This window comes from Sinohyriopsis cumingii, chromosome 15 (genome assembly GCF_028554795.1).
Source record: "Sinohyriopsis cumingii isolate HCF-2022 chromosome 15, ASM2855479v2, whole genome shotgun sequence".
Taxonomy (NCBI): domain Eukaryota; kingdom Metazoa; phylum Mollusca; class Bivalvia; order Unionida; family Unionidae; genus Sinohyriopsis; species Sinohyriopsis cumingii.
The window spans coordinates 108,157,347-108,183,521 of NC_142975.1; the positions used below are offsets into that span (position 1 = coordinate 108,157,347).

At 36.4% G+C, this 26,175-nt stretch overlaps 1 protein-coding gene across 4 annotated transcripts in view; it reads right to left on the reverse strand.

The window, feature by feature from the left end:
• Positions 1-26,175, reverse strand: part of LOC149782444 (uncharacterized) — a 132,476-nt gene that overhangs the window by 86,962 nt on the left and 19,339 nt on the right. For all 4 annotated transcript variants that reach the window (XM_089933856.1, XM_089933854.1, XM_089933855.1 and 1 more), the window contains 5 exons: positions 23,732-23,935; positions 21,879-22,000; positions 16,419-16,523; positions 8,750-8,854; positions 4,334-4,517 (listed from right to left, as the gene is read on the reverse strand). In XM_089933856.1, coding sequence (XP_089789982.1) covers positions 4,334-4,517; positions 8,750-8,854; positions 16,419-16,523; positions 21,879-22,000; positions 23,732-23,935 — 720 coding nt within the window. The remainder of the gene's footprint in view (positions 1-4,333; positions 4,518-8,749; positions 8,855-16,418; positions 16,524-21,878; positions 22,001-23,731; positions 23,936-26,175) is intronic.

Below are 26,175 nucleotides of genomic sequence, written 5' to 3' on the forward strand. Positions count from 1 at the left end.
AAGAACGATGGGCAAAGCACAAACAACATACAGCTCAGACCAAAGGCATCAATAGTGTGCATCCTGATTTCTTCTGCAGTGTGAACCTTTATGGGAGCAAGGGAGATAATTCAAATTACCCTTTAACCATGAAGCACTGGACATTGACATGCTCGGAAACAGCTCCAGCACCCAAGTCAATATCACAGGACTCATCTATTTTGGAACTCCCCTGCCTTGCCTCATTGGGGTCTGACTTGACTCCTCCAACAGAATGGGACAGAACTAACAAACAGCCAAGTTCCCTGCATCCAGCAGACATACAAACAGGTTACATGGATCTAATAATGACATCTTCCTCATTCTGATGGCATATATCCATTGCGACCAGCCTAGGCGATATACCTGGGATCATGAAGGGCCAAACATCAATATTACGGGCTAAATCAATAACAGCTCGGGTTTCCAGTATGTCGAACTAGACTTTTTAGACATGCAGGGACCAGTTTAACTTGTACCACCTCATGACAATCATTTGGCATGATACTACAAGTAGATCCTCATGCTTCAACAGATGTTGCCTTGTGATTTCTCTGCCACAAGAAGAGCCTTTTTAATCAGCAACTTTCTTGAAGTCACGGTTTCTAATTCATGGCGTTCTACATGTTTAGAATTTTACAAGGAACTGTAGCCCTTTCCACACAACCAGATAGTGTTGATCATTCAACCAGTATCACTCATTCTATCCTACATGAGGGCATGGGAAGTTTCTGCCTTCCAACCTCCATCGAGGAAGTGTTTCCACCCCTGAAGCTATGTCCTTTCCAACTCCATCATCAACATGCACCAGAACTGTTGATCTTACAATGAATGGGTGGTTCTGTCTTAGTTACATTCGCAGTCTTCACAGAGTTATGGACTTTCTGGCCCACCTTTATCATCAGTTTGTCGGCAGTTCTAACATTTACACTCCCACCAGCAAATCATTCAGTATGCCAGCAAGGAGATTGATCATTGGGGATGATATAGCCACTCTCAGTACACATGGATCGGATGGCCTTTGTTTAGATTTTGGATTTTGTGAACAACATTGTAATTTGCTGTGGGACTTTTATTTTCTTGGGTTATCTTCAAACCGACAAAACATACCTCAGAACACCTAAGGCATATATCGGTCCTGCTTAATGTCCCAATGGACAAGTATGCTAACAAGCCATCAAGGAGACATTTTTCCCTCCCTCCCCGTCCATATCATTGATACACGGATAGTATGAGGATTCAACAAAAGGATCCAAAGGTCACTCATAGGACATGAACCTCTGAAAGCTGTTCTATAAAAACTCCACCAATCAAATACCATGCGGATATAGCACCAAGATGGTTCTATCATTCGTTCGACACCTTTTTCTTGGTCCCCATGGCAAATAACTTTCTATGTCTGCTCATCGGTCAAACCTTAGCAACAGCAGGCAGAAATAGTGTAATACATACTCTGTTTTAATACCCCAATTACCTGCAGTTCTGACAAGATGAGTCAGTCTTTCTTATGACAGCATCCTCTTTCATCACCAAGCACTGTCGCCCTTCCAGGGATAACTAGTCTTTTCTCATGAAACCTCTGTCTCATCTGGACACTTCAAATGAAGGCCACTTACAAGACCTTGTCTGATCTTTGAAGTGGTACCTTAATTGAACAGAGCCAGTGCATAGAGGGAGATCACGCCTTTTTCTATCCCTTAAATCAGGTCAACATGATATATCAGCTCAGAATATCTCATCTGGGATCAAGTGGGTTATTCGTTCAGCATGCAGGGAAATAACTCCAGCTAAATGAACTTTTTACACATTCCGGCTCATGCGGTTAGGGCAGTTGCCACCAGTTGCATTCAAACAGAACTGTTCTTTATCAGCCGTCATCATTCAGGCTGTGAGATCGAGATAGGAGCCCACATTTTCTAGCTTTTATCGATGAGATATGTCACCCCAATGGCCCCAATTCGATCTAGTAGGACCTATATACACTGCTCAACAGGTCACATTTCCAGGTTGATAGCGTAAGACGCATCTTCACGACTTCTGCTGGATTGGGGGGGGGGGATTTTTTCCCTTTTGAAGCCATGCCCCAACAGATGGAGTATCCTCCAGTCAGACTACTTAGAAGCTCTCTCTCATACCTTAGGGGATCAGAGATTTTATCTTCAGGGTAATAGAATGTACCTCCCTCCACCACTTCTTCTCCTAAAGTATTGTGACTGAGTAATGTATTCGAAGAAGAAACCAATTTTTTCTAGTAAAATATGTTTCTTCAAAAATACTTACCCAATCATAATACACACACACCCTACAAGGCTCCCTGCATTGCATCCATAGCAAGCATGCCTTCCGCTCCAGTAATAACTGACATATCCCTATTCCTTGCCACCATGTCTTATATGCAAAGTGAGATCACTCCCAAACACCAAAAGGTTGGCGGACAACTTTTAGCTCCCTTGAGCTAAAAAGTAGTAGGCTGGATTTGCAAGGTAGTGGTAGTTTTCTAAGTATTGTGATTGGATAAATATTTTCGAAGAAGCATATTTTACTAGAAAAAAATGGTTTCTGTCAAAGAGACTCTTCCAGATAAGTAAAGACATGTTTATTTCTGTCAAAGAGACTCTTCCAAATAGGCAAGGACATGTCTATTTCTGTCAAAGGGGGTCTTCCAGATAGAGAAGGACATGTCTACCTCTGTCAAAGAGACTCTTCCAGATAAGTAAAGACATGTTTATTTCTGTCAGAGACTTTTCCAAATAGGCAAGAACATGTCTATTTCTGTCAAAGGGGGTCTTCCAGATAGAGAAGGACATGTCTACCTCTGTCGAAGAGACTCTTCCAAATAGGTAAGGACATGTCTATTTCTGTCAATGAGACTTTCCAGTTAGGTAAGAATATAATCTTTATGTCTGTCAATAAATTCTTCAGGTAGGTAAGGTTATCTTTATTTCTGTTGAATAGACTCTTCCAGGTAGGTAAGAATATCTTTATTTCTGTTGAATAGACTCTTCCAGGTAGGTAAGAATATCTTTATTTTTATCTTAGAGACTTCCAGGTAAGAAACAATATCTCTATTTCTGTCAATATACTCTTCCAGGTAGATAATGACATCCATATTTCTGTCAAAAAGACTCATCCATGTAAGAATGGACAGCTTTATTTCTGTCATAAAGACTCTTTCAGGTAAGTAAGGACTGCTTCCTTGTCATTTTTGAATGGTAAGGAATATGGCTTTTGTTTACAAATAAATGGCAACTTCACCTATCTGTCAGTCCTTTTTAAAACTTCCATAAACAGCATAATAATGAGACTACTTGTACTGTCTATAACTGTGTATAAGTTAAATCCAGCTGCAAACAAAATAGATCCTGTTCTTACACTGCCTAATGCACTGACAGACCAGAGTCTATATTATTTGTTCTACTGATTACTTCTAACAAAATAGATCCTGTTCTTACACTGACTAATGCACTGACAGATCAGAGTCTATATTATTTGTTCTACTGATTACTTCTAACAAAATAGATCCTGTTCTTACACTGACTAATGCACTGACAGATCAGAGTCTATATTATTTGTTCTACTAATTACTTCTAACAAAATAGATCCTGTTCTTACACTGCCTAATGCACTGACAGATCAGAGTCTATATTATTTGTCCTACTGATTACTTCTAACAAAATAGATCCTGTTCTTACACTGACTAATGCACTGACAGATCAGAGTCTATATTATTTGTTCTACTGATTACTTCTAACAAAATAGATCCTGTTCTTACACTGACTAATGCACTGACAGATCAGAGTCTAAAGTATTTGTTCTACTGATTACTTCTAATAAAACAGATCCTGTTCTTACACTGCCTAATGCACTGACAGATCAGAGTCTATATTATTTGTTCTACTGATTACTTCTAACAAAACAGATCCTGTTCTTACACTGACTAATGCACTGACAAATCATAGTCTATATTATTTGTTCTACTGATTACTTCTAACAAAACAGATCCTGTTCTTACACTGACTAATGCACTGACAGATCAGAGTCTATAGTATTTGTTCTACTGATTACTTCTAACAAAATGCACAGACACAGATCTGCAGGTACATTATGCAGCAGGCAGATCAGGGTTTGTGTAGTTTGTAACTTTACTAGACATATGAGCAAATATATATGGTATATATTTCAGTCCCACATAGTATATTAATCAATACGACAGTATACAGAGAATATACCATAGTATTTAATCTCTGAGATCGATGTGCATGGCATGCTACACCTGGCAAACCTGCTCAAATTTTTTTTATTTGATAGCACATACTTGCGCTTGAGTATTTTGATTTGCTGACTAATACTGTCTTCTCCTGCACTTCTACAATTCCATTTTCAGGATGATTCATCCTCTGGAGACAGATCGGGTTGAATATAAAACTTTGATCTTGGATCAAGACATGAATATCTCCAAAGTCATCCACTCTCTCCACCTGTCCCTCAGTCCCAAGAATCTGGAAATATTTGATATTAATTTAAGTTTTTATAATCTTTGGATGAAATTGAGTTTTTAGTGGTGTGTGTGTGTGTGAGTAATGTATATATATATATATATATATATATATATATATATATATATATATATATATATATAGAGAGAGAGAGAGAGAGAGAGAGAGAGAGAGAGAAAGAGAGAGAGATCAATGACAACATCTCTGGTTAATATATAAGGTGTGTAAAAGTAATGTACCCAGTATGAGGCATATGTAATGGACTTCAGTATAAAGCATGTAAAATGTACCCCAGTAGAAACTGCATGTAATGTACCCAGTATAAGGCATGTCAAATATAGCCCAATATGTGTATAATGTACCCAGTATCAGGCTGGTATAATGTATCCCATTATAAGGCGTGTATAATGTACCTTAGTAAAATGTGTATAATTTACCATAGAATTTGGTGTATGTAATGAACTCCAGTATAAAGCATGTATAACATACCCAAGTATAAGGCGTATGTATAATGTACTGAGCATAAAATGTGCATAATGTACCAACATAAAGTTTATTTAATGAACCCCAGTATAAAGCATGTTTAATGTACCCCATTATAAGGTGTGTATCATGTACCCTGTATAATGTGAGTATAATTTACCATAGTATAAGGGGTGTATAACTTACTAGAGTATAAAAAATATGTAATTAACCCCAGTATAAGGCATGTATAACATACCCAAGTATAAGGTATCTATAATGTATACCAGTATAATGTACCTTAATATATGGCATAAAAGATGTATACTATTATGAGGTGTGTATAATGTACCATAGTATAAGGTGTGCACAATTTACCAGAGCATAAGGTGTATGTAATGAACCCCAGTATAAGGCATGTATGACATACCCAAGTAAAAGGTCTATAATATACCTCAATATAAGACATATGCAGTGTATTCCATCATGAGGTGTGCATAATATACTCCAGTGTAAAAATGTGTGTAATGTACCTTGGAATAAGGCACATATTTTTATAATGTACCTAGTATAAGGTGTATATCATGTACCCCAGTATAAGATATGTATTTGGCACAGGCTAAAGTGTCTGCCTTGGATGTGGGAGGTTGTGGGTTCAAGCTCTGGCCAAGTCATAAGACTTAAAAATGTTACTAACAGCTGCCTCCCTAGGCACTCAGCAAAAAGAGGTTAGTTATAGGACTGGCTGGTGGCCTGATGTCAGGACAATGCAACTGGGTGGGACATCATGCTACATGTCTGTGGCATGATGCCCCAGTGCTTGACATCAATATAAACTGCCACACTGTAGACATCATAGTGATATGACTGAAAAATTGTTAAAGCTATGTTAAAAATCCAAATCACATACACACGCACACACACGCTTGGCACAGCACTATATAATTAACCAGGACTGTGATTGACTCTCACTTGGCACAACACAATATAACCTGAACTGTGATTGACTCTTACTTGGCACAGCACTATATTACCTGAACTGTGATTGACTCTCACTTGGCACAACACAATATAACCTGAACTGTGATTGACTCTTACTTGGCACAACACAATATAACCTGAACTGTGATTGACTCTTACTTGGCACAACACAATATAACCAGGACTGATTGACTCTCACTTGGCACAACACAATATAACCTGAACTGTGATTGACTCTCACTTGGCACAACACAATATAACCTGAACTGTGATTGACTCTCACTTGGCACAGCACTATATTACCTGAACTGTGATTGACTCTTACTTGGCACAACACAATATAACCTGAACTGTGATTGACTCTTACTTGGCACAACACAATATAACCTGAACTGTGATTGACTCTTACTTGGCACAACACAATATAACCTGAACTGTGATTGACTCTCACTTGGCACAACACAATATAACCTGAACTGTGATTGACTCTCACTTGGCACAACACAATATAACCTGAACTGTGATTGACTCTTACTTGGCACAACACAATATAACCTGAACTGTGATTGACTCTTACTTGGCACAACACAATATAACCAGGACTGTGATTGACTCTCACTTGGCACAACACAATGTAACCTGAACTATGATTGACTCTTACTTGGCACAACACAATATAACCTGAACTGTGATTGACTCTTACTTGGCACAACACAATATAACCTGAACTGTGATTGACTCTTACTTGGCACAACACAATATAACCAGGACTGATTGACTCTCACTTGGCACAACACAATATAACCTGAACTGTGACTGACTCTCACTTGGCACAACACAATATAACCTGAACCGTGATTGACTCTCACTTGGCACAACACAATATAACCTGAACTGTGATTGACTCTTACTTGGCACAACACAATATAACCAGGACTGATTGACTCTCACTTGGCACAACACAATATAACCTGAACTGTGATTGACTCTTACTTGGCACAACACAATATAACCTGAACTGTGATTGACTCTCACTTGGCACAACACAATATAACCTGAACTGTGATTGACTCTTACTTGGCACAGCACTATATTACCTGAACTGTGATTGACTCTCACTTGGCACAACACAATATAACCTGAAATGTGATTGACTCTCACTTGGCACAACACAATATAACCTGAACTGTGATTGACTCTCACTTGGCACAACACAATATAACCTGAACTGTGATTGACTCTTACTTGGCACAACACAATATAACCTGAACTGTGATTGACTCTTACTTGGCACAACACAATATAACCTGAACTGTGATTGACTCTCACTTGGCACAACACAATATAACCTGAACTGTGAATGATTCTTACTTGGCACAGCACTTTATTACCTGGATTGTGGTTGACTCTCACCTGGCACAACACAATATAACCTGGATTGTGCTTGACTCTTACATGGCACAACATTACATAATCAGGACTGTGGTTGACTCTTACTTAGCACAGCATTATATACCCATGATTGTGGTTGACTCTAACTTCTGCACTATATAACGATGATTTGTGGTTGACTCTTACTTGACACAATGCCATATAACCAGGATTGTAGTTGACTCTTACACAGCACAGCACTATATCACCTGGATTGTGGTTGACTACTACATGGCACAAAATTATATAACCAGGATTATAGCTGACTCTTACTTGGCACAGCACTATATAACTAGGACTGTGGCTGACTCCTGCTTGACACAACACTATATAGCCAGAATTGTGGTTGACTCCTACATGGTACAGCACTATATGACCATGGCTGTGACTGACTCCTACATGGCACAAAACTATTAGCCAGGATTGTGGCTGACTCATATTTGGCACATGACTATATAACATACCTGCCATCAAAAATGAATTGTCCTTAAGCACACTTCTGTAACCCATGCTAGTGAAAATATCATCATTTTGCACTCACAGTGAATGTATTTTCTAACATTGATTTTCAAATGCAAAATATTGTTATACTGTTAACCTGGATATAATTCTTCTGCATATTTTGCGACATTTGCTATTTCTATAGTACATGTCATGTGTGAATTGTCAGTGCCTTCAAGCATTTAATTCTTCTTTCTTGTCTCTCTCTCTCTTTATAATGTTTGTGTTTTTAGCTTGATAACTTATTAAAATCTTTGAGAAAAACTAAATGTGATTCATTTATCCATATTCACATCGAAGAACAATGTGTCAAATTTTGTCAGCCAACAAAACCAATATACACATTTCTACATTACAGGACCATGTGGAGTTTAAACAATTGATATGTTGTGTCCTTTATATATTAACTGCTTAATATGAAAAACAAAAAGGGGACCAAATATTAGTTTCTTTCAGTTTATTATAAAACAAATGTCTTATTTATCTACTTTATTATCATATGCATATTATCATATGCAGTTTGGGTGGAGTGTGGGTGTTGGAAGGGTCGGTAAATTTAAAATAATTTGTTTCATTTCTATGTTTGGGGACATATGATGTAGATGAAAAAAGTTCAGTGATAAGTTAATGGACGGGGTGAAAAAATCATCCATTTTATCGCATACCCAGATATACAGTAAATTTATAAAATTGTTTTTTGCAGATAAAGTACAAAAATGAAGATTTCCATATAGACCTATTAATTACAATTCAAGTTTGCTTTCAGAAGAAAGTACATTTAAAGTCACAATATGAGGGGAAAAAATAAAGTGGATTCTGGATGAATAGTGTAAAGTGTCAACTATAAGTGGACTTCTTACTGATATAAAAGTGTCTCGCCACCCTCCATGCCCCACTTGACCTTTCTTCACTTTCTCCATGTCATTTATAACCTTGACTATGTCACCAGCTTTAATTGGGTACATCTGAAAAAGAGAAGACAATTTATCTGAAAAGTGAGAGTGAGAACAAGTAAAATTGTGTTTGCATCTTCCCATCATCCACCTCTGTGATATGAAATCTGTAACATAGTAATAGTAGTTTAAAATGTCATTAACGTCTGATAATACAACACAAGTGTAGTTTAAAATGTCATCAATGTCTGATAATACAACACAAGTGTAGTATAAAATGTCATCAATGTCTGATAATACACACAAGTGTAGTATAATAATACAACACAAGTGTAGTATAATAATACAACATAAGTGTAGTTTAAAATGTCATTAATGTCTGATAATACAACACAAGTGTAGTATAATAATACAACACAAGTGTAGTTTAAAATGTCATCAATGTCTGATAATACAACACAAGTGTAGTATAATAATACAACACAAGTGTAGTTTAAAATGTCATTAATGTCTGATAATACAACACAAGTGTAGTATAAAATGTCATTAATGTCTGATAATACAACACAAGTGTAGTTTGAAATGTCATCAATGTCTGATAATACAACACAAGTGTAGTATAAAATGTCATCAATGTCTGATAATACAACACAAGTGTAGTATAATAATTCAGCACAAGTGTAGTATAATAATACAACACAAGTGTAGTTTAAAATGTCATTAATATCTGATAATACAACACAAGTGTAGTTTAAAATGTCATCAATGTCTGATAATACAACACAAGTGTAGTTTAAAATGTCATCAATGTCTGATAATACAACACAAGTGTAGTATAAAATGTCATCAATGTCTGATAATACAACACAAGTGTAGTATAATAATTCAGCACAAGTGTAGTATAATAATACAACACATGTGTAGTTTAAAATGTCATTAATGTCTGATAATACAACACAAGTGTAGTTTAAAATGTCATTAATATCTGATAATACAACACAAGTGTAGTTTAAAATGTCATCAATGTCTGATAATACAACACAAGTGTAGTATAAAATGTCATCAATGTCTGATAATACAACACAAGTGTAGTTTGAAATGTCATCAATGTCTGATAATACAACACAAGTGTAGTATAAAATGTCATCAATGTCTGATAATACAACACAAGTGTAGTATAATAATTCAGCACAAGTGTAGTATAATAATACAACACAAGTGTAGTTTAAAATGTCATTAATATCTGATAATACAACACAAGTGTAGTTTAAAATGTCATCAATGTCTGATAATACAACATAAGTGTAGTATAATAATACAACACAAGTGTAGTATAATAATACAACACATGTGTAGTTTAAAATGTCATTAATGTCTGATAATACAACACAAGTGTAGTTTAAAATGTCATTAATATCTGATAATACAACACAAGTGTAGTTTAAAATGTCATCAATGTCTGATAATACAACACAAGTGTAGTATAAAATGTCATCAATGTCTGATAATACACACAAGTGTAGTATAATAATACAACACAAGTGTAGTATAATAATACAACATAAGTGTAGTTTAAAATGTCATCAATGTCTGATAATACAACACAAGTGTAGTATAATAGTACAACACAAGTGTAGTTTAAAATGTCATTAATGTCTGATAATACAACACAAGTGTAGTATAAAATGTCATTAATGTCTGATAATACAACACAAGTGTAGTTTGAAATGTCATCAATGTCTGATAATACAACACAAGTGTAGTATAAAATGTCATCAATGTCTGATAATACAACACAAGTGTAGTATAATAATTCAGCACAAGTGTAGTATAATAATACAACACAAGTGTAGTTTAAAATGTCATTAATATCTGATAATACAACACAAGTGTAGTTTAAAATGTCATCAATGTCTGATAATACAACATAAGTGTAGTATAATAATACAACACAAGTGTAGTATAATAATACAACACATGTGTAGTTTAAAATGTCATTAATGTCTGATAATACAACACAAGTGTAGTTTAAAATGTCATTAATATCTGATAATACAACACAAGTGTAGTTTAAAATGTCATCAATGTCTGATAATACAACACAAGTGTAGTATAATAATACAACACAAGTGTAGTATAATAATACAACACATGTGTAGTTTAAAATGTCATTAATGTCTGATAATACAACACAAGTGTAGTTTAAAATGTCATTAATGTCTGATAATACAACACAAGTGTAGTATAAAATGTCATTGATGTCTGATAATACAACACAAGTATAGTATAAAATGTCATTAATGTCTGATAATACACACAAGTGTAGTATAATAATACAACACAAGTGTAGTATAATAATACAACACAAGTGTAGTTTAAAATGTCATTAATGTCTGATAATAAAACACAAGTGTAGTTTATAATGTCATTAATGTCTGATAATACAACACAAGTATAGTATAAAATGTTATTAATGTCTGATAATACAACACAAGTGTAGTATAATAATACAACACAAGTGTAGTTTAAAATGTCATTAATGTCTGATAATAAAACACAAGTGTAGTTTATAATGTCATTAATGTCTGATAATACAACACAAGTGTAGTTTAAAATGTCATTAATGTCTGATAATACAACACAAGTGTAGTTTAAAATGCCATTAATGTCTGATAATACAACACAAGTGTAGTTTAAAATGTCATTAATGTCTGACAATACAACCCAAGTGTAGTTTATAATGTCATTAATGTCTGATAATACAACAAAAGTCCCTCAAATGGACCATCACTTCATTGTCCCAACTTTTCCCCCAGTAATTCAAAATAAGACCACTTATTTTTAACTAATGGGATTTTCACTGTGATGCATGGTGCTTAGTCTATGATATCCATATGGTGCTGGGTCTATGGAATCCCTATGGTACTGGGACTGGAATCCCTATGTTGCTGGGTCTATGGAATCCCTATGGTGCTGGGTCTATGGAATCTTTATGGTGCTGGGTCGTTGGAATCCCTATGGTGCTGGATCTATCTTATTGCTGTTGTGCTGGGTCTCTGGAATCCCTATGGTGCTGAGTCAATGGAATGCATACTGTGCTGGGTCTATGGAATCCCTATGGTGCTGGGTCTATGGAATCTTTATGGTGCTGGGTCATTGGAATCCCTATGGTGCTGGATCTATCTTATTGCTGTTGTGCTGGGTCTCTGGAATCCCTATGGTGCTGAGTCAATGGAATGCATACTGTGCTGGGTCTATGGTATCCATATAATGCTGGGTCTATAGTATCCCTATAATTCTGGGTCTATAGTATCCCGGTGGTGCTGGGTCTATGGAATCCCTGTGGTGCTGGGTATATAGCATCACTGTGGAGCTGGGTCTATGGAATCTGTATGGTGCTGAGTCCATAGAATCTATACTGTGCTGGGTCTATGGTATCCCTATAATTCTGGGTCTATAGTATCCCGGTGGTGCTGGGTCTATGGAATCCCTGTGGTGCTGGGTATATAGCATCACTGTGGAGCTGGGTCTATGGAATCTGTATGGTGCTGAGTCCATAGAATCTATACTGTGCTGGGTCTATGGTATCCCTATAATTCTGGGTCTATAGTATCGCGGTGGTGCTGGGTCTATGGAATCCCTGTGGTGCTGGGTATATAGCATCACTGTGGAGCTGGGTCTATGGAATCCCTATGGTGCTGAGTCCATAGAATCCATACTGTGCTGGATCTATAGTATCCCAGTGGTGCTGGGTCTATAGTATCCCGGTGGTGCTGGGTCTATGGAATCTCTATGGTGCTGAGTCCACAGAATCCATACAGTGCTGGGTCTATTGTATCCATGCTGGGTCTATAGTATCCCAGTGGTGCTGGGTCTATAGCATCCTGTGAAACTGGGTCTATGGAATCCCTACAGTGCTGAGTCCATGGAATCCATACTGTGCTGGGTCTATGGTATTCCTACGGTGCTGGGCCTATGGTATCGCTATAGTGCTGGGTCTATATTATTCCCTATGGTGCTGGGTCCATAGTATTCCCTATGGTACTGGATTTAACTTATTCCTGTTGTGCTGGGTCTATGGAATCCCTATGGTGCTGAGTCCATGGAATCCATACTGTACTGGGTCTATGGTATTCCTAATGTTGCTGGGTCTATAGTATTCCCTATGGTGCTGGATCTATGTTATTCCTGTTGTGCTGGGTCTCTGAAATCCCATTAATCCTGGGTGTATGATACCCATATAATGCTGGGTCTATAGCATCTCTGTGGTGCTAGTTCTATAGTATCACTATGGTGCTGGGTCTATGGTATCCCTATGGTGCTTGGTCTATTGCATTTTATCTATCTTGAGATGCCAAATGCTATCATTAAAGGTACAAATAATCATTGGTAAACATATATAGCAAAACGTTAGTGACTGTATTTGTGTACACTTTCATGGCAGGGTGATTCCTAGTCTGTACAGTGAAAAACATTTCTTTAGTGTATATAACTTTTCCTGTATTAGAAAACAACTGATCACTTTCAGAAAAACTCCATGGTGATCTGACCATTTATTCAGGTTAACTAGTGAAAACATCAATTTTAATATGGATGCTGAGGTGGTTATTATAGATCCCTGGGAGGCACCATTTTTATTTACGGCCAACTAGATATCATAAGAAGTCTTCTGGTAAAATCTTTATGCTGATATTACTTTTATTCAGGAGAAGTTGTTTTTGTTGGTTTAATGCTTTTTTTCAGCACACAAAAGGCTATACATGGCAGCAAATATAACTGGTGGAAGAAGTACCTGGGAAACTTCGGTAAGAACTACAGGCCCATAAGAAGCTACTCAGAAACTTTCTATCATAGCCACATTGGTCATGGTTCAGGATTTTTAAGATGGCTGCCATATTGGATATCAGATCAGCAAAATTTTCATTTAGGCCCAGCTAGACATCACATATTATTTTAGCAAAACCTCTACATTTATATGACATTCCATTCAGGAGAAGCAGTGATAACAAAGCTTTCAGAATGGCCAGGCCACTGTGGTGGCCACAATGAATGTCCAAGCAGAACCACCAATTCAGCACTACTTTCATTTAGGACTGACCAGACAGCTGAGAACCTAACAATGATATAACTTTCCATGCAGGAAGAGTAGCGATAACAAGATTTACCAGCTAGACATCATAAGAAGTCTTTCAGTGGAAACTCCATGTTGATGTTATGAGCATCCATTCAGGATTAGTACCAATAATAAGACTGTCAAGATGGCTGCTGTGGTGGCCATACTGGATGCCTGAGCAGCACCACTTTCACTGAGAACCACCTAAACTTTAGGATGAATGTGAATGTAATCCTCAAAATAGTTGAGAAGGAACAGTGATGACAAACTTATACTAATGGATGGATGGACATCAGACATTGGACAACACAAGACAGACAACAGACCATCCCATAATCTCTTCTGGTCTATGACCTGTGGAGCTAAAAATCAGTCATGTGACTAATGTTGGATAAGCAAAGAGCCACAGTAACATGAATACATTACAGACATTTTAAAGATATCTATTTATAGCTCACATAGCAGAAGACCAACTTAAAGATTAAGTCTAGAGAATTTTAAAGTAAAACACTGAACATTCAGACAAATCACTAAACATGGATTTTGTAGAGGTTAATGTATAACTGATAAGCTTATACAAAATAAGTCATGATTTCAGAGGCATATAGTTGGTTTGTATGATCAATAAATTTTCAGTAGAATTGATATACTGTATACATTCATCTATAGATAAGATCAAACTGCAAACAACATCATCTTTTTTGTGGGGTTTTAAAACATTATATCATGCTAAGTGTCTTTCCCAAGTATGCTACAGACATGTTTGTTCTTGAAGTTCAAAGATGACCATGACATCACTAACTGGTTTGGATTCTGTGAGTATCTGAAAGGCTAATCTGGCCAGTTTGTGCTCCAAACTGTCTGTGGCACTTTGGACAAGGGATGCCATTTAAGAGTGCTTGATCAATAAAGGACATTCCCCAAACCTGAGATTTATGCCACTTGTGCTTCTGTACTGCCTCTGCAACGTCCCTCAGTTCAAAGTTTGTAGCTCCAGCATGGATGAGACTGTGTCAGGTGGAGTTATCCTTATCAAGGTCTTCCCAAGACTCAGGGTCAATGTTAAAATGTTGATGGACACTCAGAAGTATTTCTTCTGACCAACCTGATATTGCTTTGCCTCCTTCACAACTTTTCAATGAAGATATTTTTAGGTAGTCACTCTTCTGAAAATCTGGTGACAAGGCCTGTCCATCTCACTTGTGACATCATCAACAGAGTGTGGGTGCTTGGAATGTCTGCCCATGTGAGAACCTCAGTGTCTGGGACCCTGTTATATGCTATTATCCACATCAGCTTTCTTGGCATGGCATCTGCTCATTGCCCAGGTTTTGCATGCATACAGCAGGGTCGGCAACAAAGTGGGTTTGAAGGCCTTCGGTTTTATTGCAGACTGATGTCTCTGCACACTCACAAATTTGCATGCAGTCCTCCAAAGGCCACACTGGCTTTTAAATTAGCAGTTCTGACATTGGTTTCATCATCAATATGTACTGCACATGACAGTGTACTGCCACTACTTGCATGGTCTGGCTATTTACTGTGTTGGTATGCTCCATGTAAGGCTTTCCTGGTGCAGATTGATCGATCAGCTGTCTTCTTGATATTGACTGAGAGACTGAAATTTTCAAAAACCAAAGAGTAATCATCCATACCGTGCTGCATGTCAGACTCACGTTTGTCATTTTGGGAACAGTCATCATCAAATAGGGAACCATGAACAGTCACTTCCTGTAATTTGACCTGTATACTTCTCAGATTGAAGAGTTTGCTATCAGTCTGGTATAAGATGTTGATTCCAGTATCACAGTCATGGAAAGCATTGATAACCATGGCAGAGAACATCATACTGAAAAGGGCTGTGACAACAGTTGTGACTAAGAATGGTCAAGACGACTCACTGTTGTCCATGATGTAACAACCATGCCATCATGATGAACCATTATGATAAATTTCTCTGGGCAAAACAAATTTTGCCATGATGTTCCAGAGGCCCCCACAACTAACTGTGTCAAAAGTTTTTGTCTGGTTGATGAATGTCATATATGGGTTGGAGTTTTGTTTCTGGCATTTCTTGTGCTGGGTCTATGGTATTCCTATGGTAATGGGTCTATGGTATCCCTAGGGTGCTGGATCCCTAGGGTGCTGGGTCTATGGTATCCCTATGGTAATGGGTCTACAGTATCTCAATGGTGCTGGGTCTATGGAATCCCTACGGTGCAGGGCCCATGTTATTCCTATGGTGTTGGGTCTATGGTATCCCTATTGTGGTCTATGGTATCTATAAGGTGTTGGGTCTATGGTACCCATATGGTGCAGGGCCCATGTATTCCTGTGGTGCTGGGTCTATGATATCCCTATGGTGCTGTGTCTCTGGTGTCCCCATGGTGCTAGGTCTATGGTATCCATATGTTGTTTGGTCTACTGTATTCTATTTTTGAGATTCCTGTTGCAAAAGATACAAATAATCATGGGTAACATATACAGTAAGTTTATGACTGTTTTACTTCCTCTACTAATTACCTTAGTGACTGTATTTATGTACACATTCACGCTCGGGTGATTCCTAGTCTGCACAGCGGCAAACCTTCCTTTAGTGTACAGAACCCTTCCTGTATCAGAAAATAACTGAAATTAAAAGTAAAATTTGTCATTATGACAGCAACATAATATAAATTTAAATGAGATGAAATATTATAAAGAAAAGTATGTTTTCTTTGCTTCAAATTACAGATAAAATAGCGCAGTTTCTGGGCAGCCATTGAAAGTCTTGAATAAACTATAGGCTACTTTCTCAATTACTACCTCTACGTGTTATGTTTGCCTGTCCAAAGTTTTGTTTCAATTAAAAATTAAAACATGTCTGATTTGTATCACAATCCTTATATATATATATATATATATATATATATATATATATATATATATATGTATCTTGCTTCTAATTGTTTAGTACAGGTACAGTTTGACAGAGTTATCTCCTCTTTTATAGACTTCTGAATATTTAACTTTGCTCCAAGCTGATACCTGATAATTAAACATTCGTAGAAGAAAGTACGTTTCAACTTTAAGTTTAGATTTTCTGTTCAAACACGGCATAAAGTGCCAATTAAAATATCTTAATGAAATCCTAATTTCTTTGGTCCATCTAAGACTTAGGCAGCTTGAAGAATAAAAACTTATGTTACAGGTTCAATTCCCAAACAGGCAATCTTGGTCAGCTGCCTGCATCCTTGGAAAAAAACACATATTGTACAAAATTGCCTGACTCTTTACTAAAAAATGCATTAAACTGACCTAAACATAAAACTTAAGATGTTGTGTATGTAAGGAAAATATGCCAAACTTTAGACAAACAAGTTTTAATTTATAAACCATAATATAACTCAAAATAAGATTCAAATGGCACGAAAGTTTAATCAGAGCATGTACCATTAATACTGCATGTACCATTAATAATGTATGTACCATTAATACTGCATGTACCATTAATACTGCATGTACCATTAATAATGCATGTATCATTAATAATGTAACATTAATACTCCATGTACCATAATACTGCATGTACCATTAATACTCCATGTACCATTAATAATGCATGTACCATTAATACTCCATGTACCATTAATACTGTATGTACCATTAATACTCCATGTACCATAATACTGCATGTACCATTAATACTCCATGTACCATTAATACTGCATGTACCATTAATACTCCATGTACCATTAATACTGCATGTACCATTAATACTTCATGTACCATAATACTGCATGTACCATTAATACTGCATGTACCATAATACTGTATGTACCATTAATACTGCATGTACCATTAATACTCCATGTACCATTAATACTGCATGTACCATTAATACTCCATGTACCATTAATACTGCATGTACCATTAATACTGCATGTACCATTAATACTGTATGTACCATTAATACTGCATGTACCATTAATACTGCATGTACCATAATACTGCATGTACCATTAATACTGCATCGCCCTGGTGGCCTAGTGGTTAGAGTGTCTGCCTCGAATGTGGGAAGTTGTGGGTTTGATCCCCGGCGAGTCATACCAAAGACTTACAAAAATGGTACTAACAGCTTCCTCACTTGCACTCAGCATTACAAGGTTAGTGTCAACCTGGTGTCAGGATAATGTGACTGTGTGGGACATCACACTACATGTCTGCGACACGATGCCCCAGTGCTAGACATCACTATAAACTGCCACACTGCAGACATCCTAGCAATATGACTGAAAAAGTGTTAAAGCTACGTTAAAAATCCAAATCACACACACCATTAATACTGCATGTATCAATAATACTGTATGTACCATTAATAATGCCTATAAGTCAAATCAACCTACAAACATTAGATACACTATAATGTAATGTACTGGCAGATCTGGGTCTATGCAGTTTGTTAGGAGTAATCAGTGAAACAAACAACACAGACCCTGATCTGCCAGTGCATTCTGTGATGATAGATCGGGGTCTATGTTGTTTGCAGTTCACTTAAAGGTGAGTATATACGGTATCTGAACCTTCATACCAAACATCATTTCCATGTGGTCAACCAAATTATATAGAATCATACTCACAAGGTTTCCCCATACACCCAAAAAGTCAGAAAACTTGTTTTCAAAACTTCAAACATAAAATTATCTACTAAATTTAATTTGCCTATATCAAGTAGTGTTGTCTATTTATGCTTAAGAGTACAGATATATAGATGCATGGACAGGAACAAACCAAGATGGGGCTTCTGTTAAGAGAGACAAGGAGCAGAACTAGGTATCACAGGTAGATAGAAGAAGAGACAGATGGACATATGGTCAGACAAGGGTAACACCATGTCACTTCTGCATTTTATGGAATGTAAAATCGAACAGTTCTGAATATAACATTCTCTTCTGTTGTTTTAATAGCATACTGTTTCATATAACAGTAATAACTGACATTTAAAATCAAACCCTAGGATTTATTGCCATTTTGTCTCACTGACCTATAAAAGTAAACCCCAGGAAGTTGCCATTTTTCTCTTGCTGACCTGCAAAAGCAAAATCCCAGGAATTATTGCCATTTTTCTCTGGCTGACCTGTAAAATTAGTTATCGCCATTTTTTTTGTAAAAGTAAACTCCATGAGTTATTGCCATTTTTCTCTTGCTGACTAGCAAAAGTAAATCCCAGGAATTATTGCTATTTTTGTCTTGCTGACCTGCAAAAGTAAACCCCAGAAATTATTGCCATTTTTGTCCTGCTGATTTGCAAAAGTAATTCCCAGAAATTATTGCCATCTTGTATAGCTGACCTGCAAAAAAGTAAACCCAGGAATTATTGCCATTTTTGTCAAGCTGACCTGTAACAGTAAACCCCATGAGTTATTGCCTTTTTGGTCTTGCTGACCTGTAAAAAGTAAACCCTAGGAATTATTGCCATTCTTGTCTTGCTGACCTGTAAAAGTTAACCCTAAGAGTTGTTGCCATTTTGTCTTGCTGACTGGAAATAATAAACTCCAGGAGTTATTGCCACTTTTGTCTTGCTGATCTGTAAAAGTGAACCTCAGGAATTATTGCCATTTTTGTCTAGCTGACCTGTAAAAGTGAACCTCAGGAATTATTGCCATTTTTGTCTTGCTGATCTGTAAAAGTGAACCTCAGGAATTATTGCCATTTTTGTCTAGCTGACCTGTAAAAGTCAACCCAGGAGTTATTGTCATTTAGGTCTTGCTGACCTATAAAAGAAAACAATATGAATTATTGCAATTTTTGTCTTGCTGTAAGGTAAAATGATTTCCAACACTATTACTAACACTCATGTGATCTGTCTCACATCTTTCTTGTTTTGCTGGTGAGTCAAAATTTCAGATGAGCTCTCAATACATATAATCTGACCTTAATATAAATCATATATAAAATAAAATGTTTCACCTCCTTTAAAAATTCCGATGCTACTGTATGAAAGTCACAAACAGAACTAGTGCTATGTGCTCTGGGTACATCATTAAGGGACCCACTCAGCAAATCAATTCATACTGGTCATATGCAGAATATGGAATACTGGAAATAATATAAAGACATGTAGTTGAAATCCAGCAAAGCTTAAGTTAAGATATGCTGCAGAAGCTAAGTCAGGGGCCATAACTATAGTCTTCTAAACGTTAATGTGAAACAATTCATATTAAACTTAAGTCAGACAGAAGGTTAATCAGGGGCCATAACTCCTGTGAATGATGCTGTGGAATACGGGAAATCTAACTCAGTGAAGGTTTCACCAACATAAAGCTGTTTGTTAAGTTAGTTAAATTCAACAAAGCTTGATAAAGTTTTGTCCTGGAAATCAAAGTGAAGCAGATGGAAAATCAGTAGCCATGGCTACTGTAAATGATGCTTTGGAATGCTGGGAATGCTGGAAATCAAAATAATTGAAGATTTCATCAACACAAAAAAGCTTACCATGTTTAGCTTAAATCCAATTCTGTATACTGTAGAAACCAAAGTCAATAGGATGATCAATCAAGGGTAATAACTCCTGTAAACAATGTTAAGAAGTACTGGAAATCAAATCCCTTCATGGTATCTAAACTCACATTCCATTTCGTCAAAACCTGATAGATTTTGGCACATTTGTCTTGCAAAAATCAATGTTACAGGGATAAGCCATCTGGGGGCATAACTCACGATGTTATGGAAATCCAAATGCTGAAAGTCAGACTCATTTAGTTTCAAACTGTATGCTAAATTTTGGTTGAAATCAATCAAGGGCCATAACTCCTATACTGGAATGATGGAAATCAAAATCATATAAAGTCTCTTCAATCCAAAACAAACCCGCATTCTAAATATGGCAGAAATTCAAAACATTTTGTAAAAGTTATCTTGTGAAACTGAAGTCAAGAGGACAAGCAAATCAAACTTTTTCAAGGTTTCATCAATTTAAAACTGCATCCATTGTTTGGTTAAAATCAAATAATCTTCTGTACAGTTTTCTTACAATATCATGTTCTGAAATAAACAGTTCAAAACAGTATCCTCCATTCCAAACCCTATCTATCTGTATGCAGATAATAAAAATCATACTATCTATATAAAGAAAACAAAAATCATTATCTGTATACAGATAACAAAAATTATATGATCAGAATACAGATTACAAAAATCATTTTATCTGTATACAGATAACAAAATCACACTATATGTACACAGATATTTAAAAATCATACTATATGTATACAGGTAACAAAATCATGATCTGTACTCAGATAACAAAAATCACATGATCTGTATACAGAAAACAAAAATCACACTATATATATACAGATATAAAAAATCATACTATTTGTATACAGGTAATAAAATTCATACTATATGTATACAGATATATAAAAATCATACTATTTTGTATACAGATAGCAAAAATCATACGAGCTGTATACAGGTAACAAAAATCATACTATATGTATACAGATATAAAAAATGATACTATTTGTATAAAGGTAACAAACATCATACTGTATGTATATATATATAAAAAATCATACTATTTGTATACAGGTAACAAACATCATGCTATATGTATACAGATATCAAAAATCATACTATCTGTATACAGATATAAAAAATCATACTATTTGTATACAGGTAACAAACATCATACTATATGTATACAGATAAAAAAATTCAATGTTCACGGAAAACTACAATAAGAATAAACAACATTATAAACCCAAGACAATTGGACCAGCTGAAGTGAACAGTCAGCAAAATTATGGAATATTCTATACTGTTACTTGGAAAAATCTGATGCAAGACTTTTCCCAAAGAGAAAACTATATATGCCGAAAACAAAATTGTCAGCAATTTCTACAGGCAAAAAAAACACAATTCTGCTCATTTTCATGCAATTCATCTCTCCATCCAAGGCAAATTTCATCAAATTTTTTAAAAAAGGTAAATTCAACTTACATCTTCCAACTCTGGACCCGAGCAGCCATAATCATTGTTTAAGGCTTTGTAAGCTTCATAGTTCAGATTAACACAAACTTCATCACCTGGGTTAAATATCACATCCATGGGCATTGTGAGATCTATACTCACAGTGAAAAGAAAAAAAAGGATGATTAATAAAAACAGAAATTCTTCTCATATGCATAAACAGTAGTTGGTTAGAAGTTATATATTTAAACCTGTAGGTAATGTTTCTTTTTACATGAAAACTGAAGAAAAAACGAGTATTTAATGAATATAATAAAAGCTCATGCCATGGCCCTGTTTTAAATCAAACAAGGGCCATAACTCTTTGGGAGATCAACATCATTGAAAATCCATCAGTAAAACAACATATTATCGATTTTAGCTGTACAATAAATTTCAATAACATTAACCTGTTTCCTTAATGGTCAAACCTAAATACAGGCAAGCACAGGATAAGTCTTCCAAGCCAGAAGAAACTCAATATAAAACAATGCATTACTGAAAAGAATGTATAAGGACAAAGACAAAGAATCATATATAATCCCATCCCACACCCCATAGAATCTTGAACACTTGGTTATTATGAAATCCACCTTTTCCAAGGAAGAACATGCCAGACAAATTCTGGTTGAACATGTACCGAAGAATTATCTTGAAAAGTTGGATCTATATTCAGAATTTTTGCTCTGAAGAAGGTCAAAGATTAAAATAATTTTTACAACTGGTTGGCAGTACAGTATTGGCAATCGCAGCAAGTCCGAATTAGAACACTGATAAAAGCTATTATAAATTTGCCATAGCTGGGTTTGAGAAGTGTAACATAGCATATACTGACCATGGTATAGACTGACAATGGATCCATGTTCACCATGGCACAAACTGACAATGGATTCATATTAACCATGGGATGGACTGACAATGGATTTATGTTCACCATGGCATGAACTGACAATGAATCCATATTCACCATGGATGGACTGACAATAGATCTATGTTCACCATGGCACAAACTGACAATGGATTCATATTCACCACGGGATAGACTGACAATGGATCCATGTTCACCATGGCATGAACTGACAATGGATCCATATTCACCATGGATGGACTGACAATAGATCCATGTTCACCATGAAAAGACTGACAATGGATCCATGTTCACCATGTATGGACTGACAATAGATCTATGTTCACCATGGCATGAACTGACAATGGATCCATGTTCACCATGGGATGGACTGACAATGGATCCATGTTCACCATGGTATGAACTGACAATGGATCCATATTCACCATGGATGGACTGACAATAGATCTACGTTCACCATGAAAAGACTGACAATGGATCCATGTTCACCATGGATGGACTGACAATGGATCTATGTTCATCATGGCATGAACTGACAATGGATCCATGTTAACCGTGGGATGGACTGACAATGGATCCATGTTCACCATAGCATGAACTGACAATGGATCCAATATTCACCATGGATGGACTGGCAATGAATCCATATTCACCATGAATGGACTGACAATGGATCCATGTTCACCATGGATGGACTGACAATGGATCCATGTTCACCATGAAAAGACTGACAATGGATCCATGTTCACCATGGATGGACTGACAATGGATCCATGTTCACCATGGGATGTACTGACAATAGATCTATGTTCACCATGGCATGAACTGACAATGGATCCATGTTCACCATGGGATGGACTGACAATGGATACCATGGGATGGACTGAAAATTGGTGCTTGATGAATATATACAATAAATTCAAATGACATTCAGCTAACAATTAATAGACTCAAATTTCAAGGAAGGAAACTTCACCTAGAGGTGGAAGATGGTCAAGGTAGACATGACCAGGTGACACAGGTGTAACAAGTTTGAGTTCCATTTTCCCCTCTGCCCCAACTCTATACACTGGCAGCTCATTATCATCTTCTCTGTTCCCAGACCATCGGACTGTGACAGCATCTCTATACCCATCTAGATTGAGGTCCACTAACTCCACCACCTTACCAAACTTGGGTTCTGAAAATAATTTACATTCTATGATAAGAACAGATATTACAATCACAAGAAAACTGAATTTGTATGTACGACCTTGAAAGATATGGCATCACTGAGCTCTATAGATATGGCATTATACCACCTGTACAGATATGGCATCAATAAGACCCATACAGATATGGCATCAGTAAGACCTGTACAGATATGGCATCAGTAAGAATTGTTGAGATATGACATCAGTAAGACCTGTACAGATATGGCATCAGTAAGAATTGATGAGATATGTCATCAGTAAGACCTGTACGGATATGGCATCAGTAAGACCCATACAAATATGGCATCAATAAGAATTGTTGAGATATGGAATCAGTAAGACCTGTACAGATATGGCATCAGTAAGACCCATATAGATATGGCATCAATAAGAATTGTTGAGATATGGCATCAGTAAGACTTGTATAGATATAGCAACAGTAAGATCTGTATAGATATATCAGTAAGACCTGTACATATAGGGTATCAGTAAGACCCAAACAGATATGGCATCAATATGAATTTTTGAGATATGGCATCAGTAAGACCTGCACAGATATGATGTTAGTAAGACCTGTACAGATATGGCATCAATAATATTTATACATACATGGCAGGGCCCCGAGTGGCCGAGTGGTCTAAAGCACTCACCATTACAGATCACTGCCATCTCACTCTGTCTGCGTGGGTTCGAGTCTCGGATTCGGCCAATGTGGGTATGTGAGAAAGCTTGCCAGTAGCTTCTCGAGAGTCAGTGGTTCTTTCCGGGGATTTCCCGGTTTTTTTTCCTCCACCATTAATACTGGCCGCCATGTATAGCCTATCATGTGCTGAAAAATGGCATTAAACCCTACAACAACAACATATCTGGCAACAGTCAGAATTGTTGAGATATGGCATGAGTAAGACCTGTACAGATATGGCATCAGTAAGATCTGTATAGATATGACATAAGCAAGACCTTTACAGATATGGCATCAGTAAGATCTGCACAGATATGGCATCAGCAATATCTGTATAGATATAGCATCAGCAAGACCTGTACAGATATGGCATCAGTAAAAACTGTACAGATATGGCATCAGTAAGACCTGCATAGATATGGCATCAGTAAGACCTATACAGATATGGCATCAGTAAGACCTGTACATATATGGCATCAGTAAGACCCATACAGATATGGCATCAATAGGAAATGTTGAGATATGGCATCAGTAAGGCCTGTACAGATATAGCATCAGTAAGATCTGTATAGATATATCAGTAAGACCTGTACAGATAGGGCATAAGTAAGACCCATACAGATATGGCATCAATAATATGTATACATATATGGCATCAGTAAAAATTGTTGAGATATGGCATGAGTAAGACCTGTACAGATATGGCATCAGTAATATCTGTATAGATATGACATGAGCAAGACCTTTACAGATATGGCATCAGTAAGACCTGTACAGATACGGCATCAGTAAGACCTATACAGATATGGCATCAGTAAGACCTTTACAGATGTGGCATCAGTAAGATCTGTATAGATATGGCATCAGCAATACCTCAAACAGATATGGCATCAGTAAAAACTGTACATATATGGCATCAGTTAGACCTGTATAGATATGGCATCTGTAAGACCTCTACAGATATGGCATCTGTAAGACCTGTATAGATATGGCATCAGTAAGACCTGTGTAGATATGGCATCAGTAAAACCTATACAGATATGGTATCAGTAAGACCTGTATAGATATGGCATCATTAAGACTTGTACAGATATATAGTACAGCATCAGTAAGATCTGTATGGATATGGCATCAGTAAGAACTGTGTAGATATGACATCATTAAGACCTGTACAGATATGGTACCAGTAATACCTGTTGAGATATGACAATACAAAATTCTGATGACAGTGATTTAGAAGTCTCCTAGTGAGAGCAAAAATAATTTCCCAAGATATACAATTTGCTAAAACATAAGTAACAAAAACAAAAAAATCAAGCAACATTCACATATGATGTATAAAATGACAGGTGTAAAAGATAAAGAAATTGTCATGTTTTATGAAGATTTTGCAGTTGTTTTGCTTATGCATACCAAAATCACTACACGTATAATTTAAAATGGATAATTTTTAGATGAGTTTTAGCCAAATGAGAGGTGTTTGTTCATTAAGGCAATTATGTAGGTATTTTGTCAAATGAGGTGTTTCTTTAATTTCTCAATCAA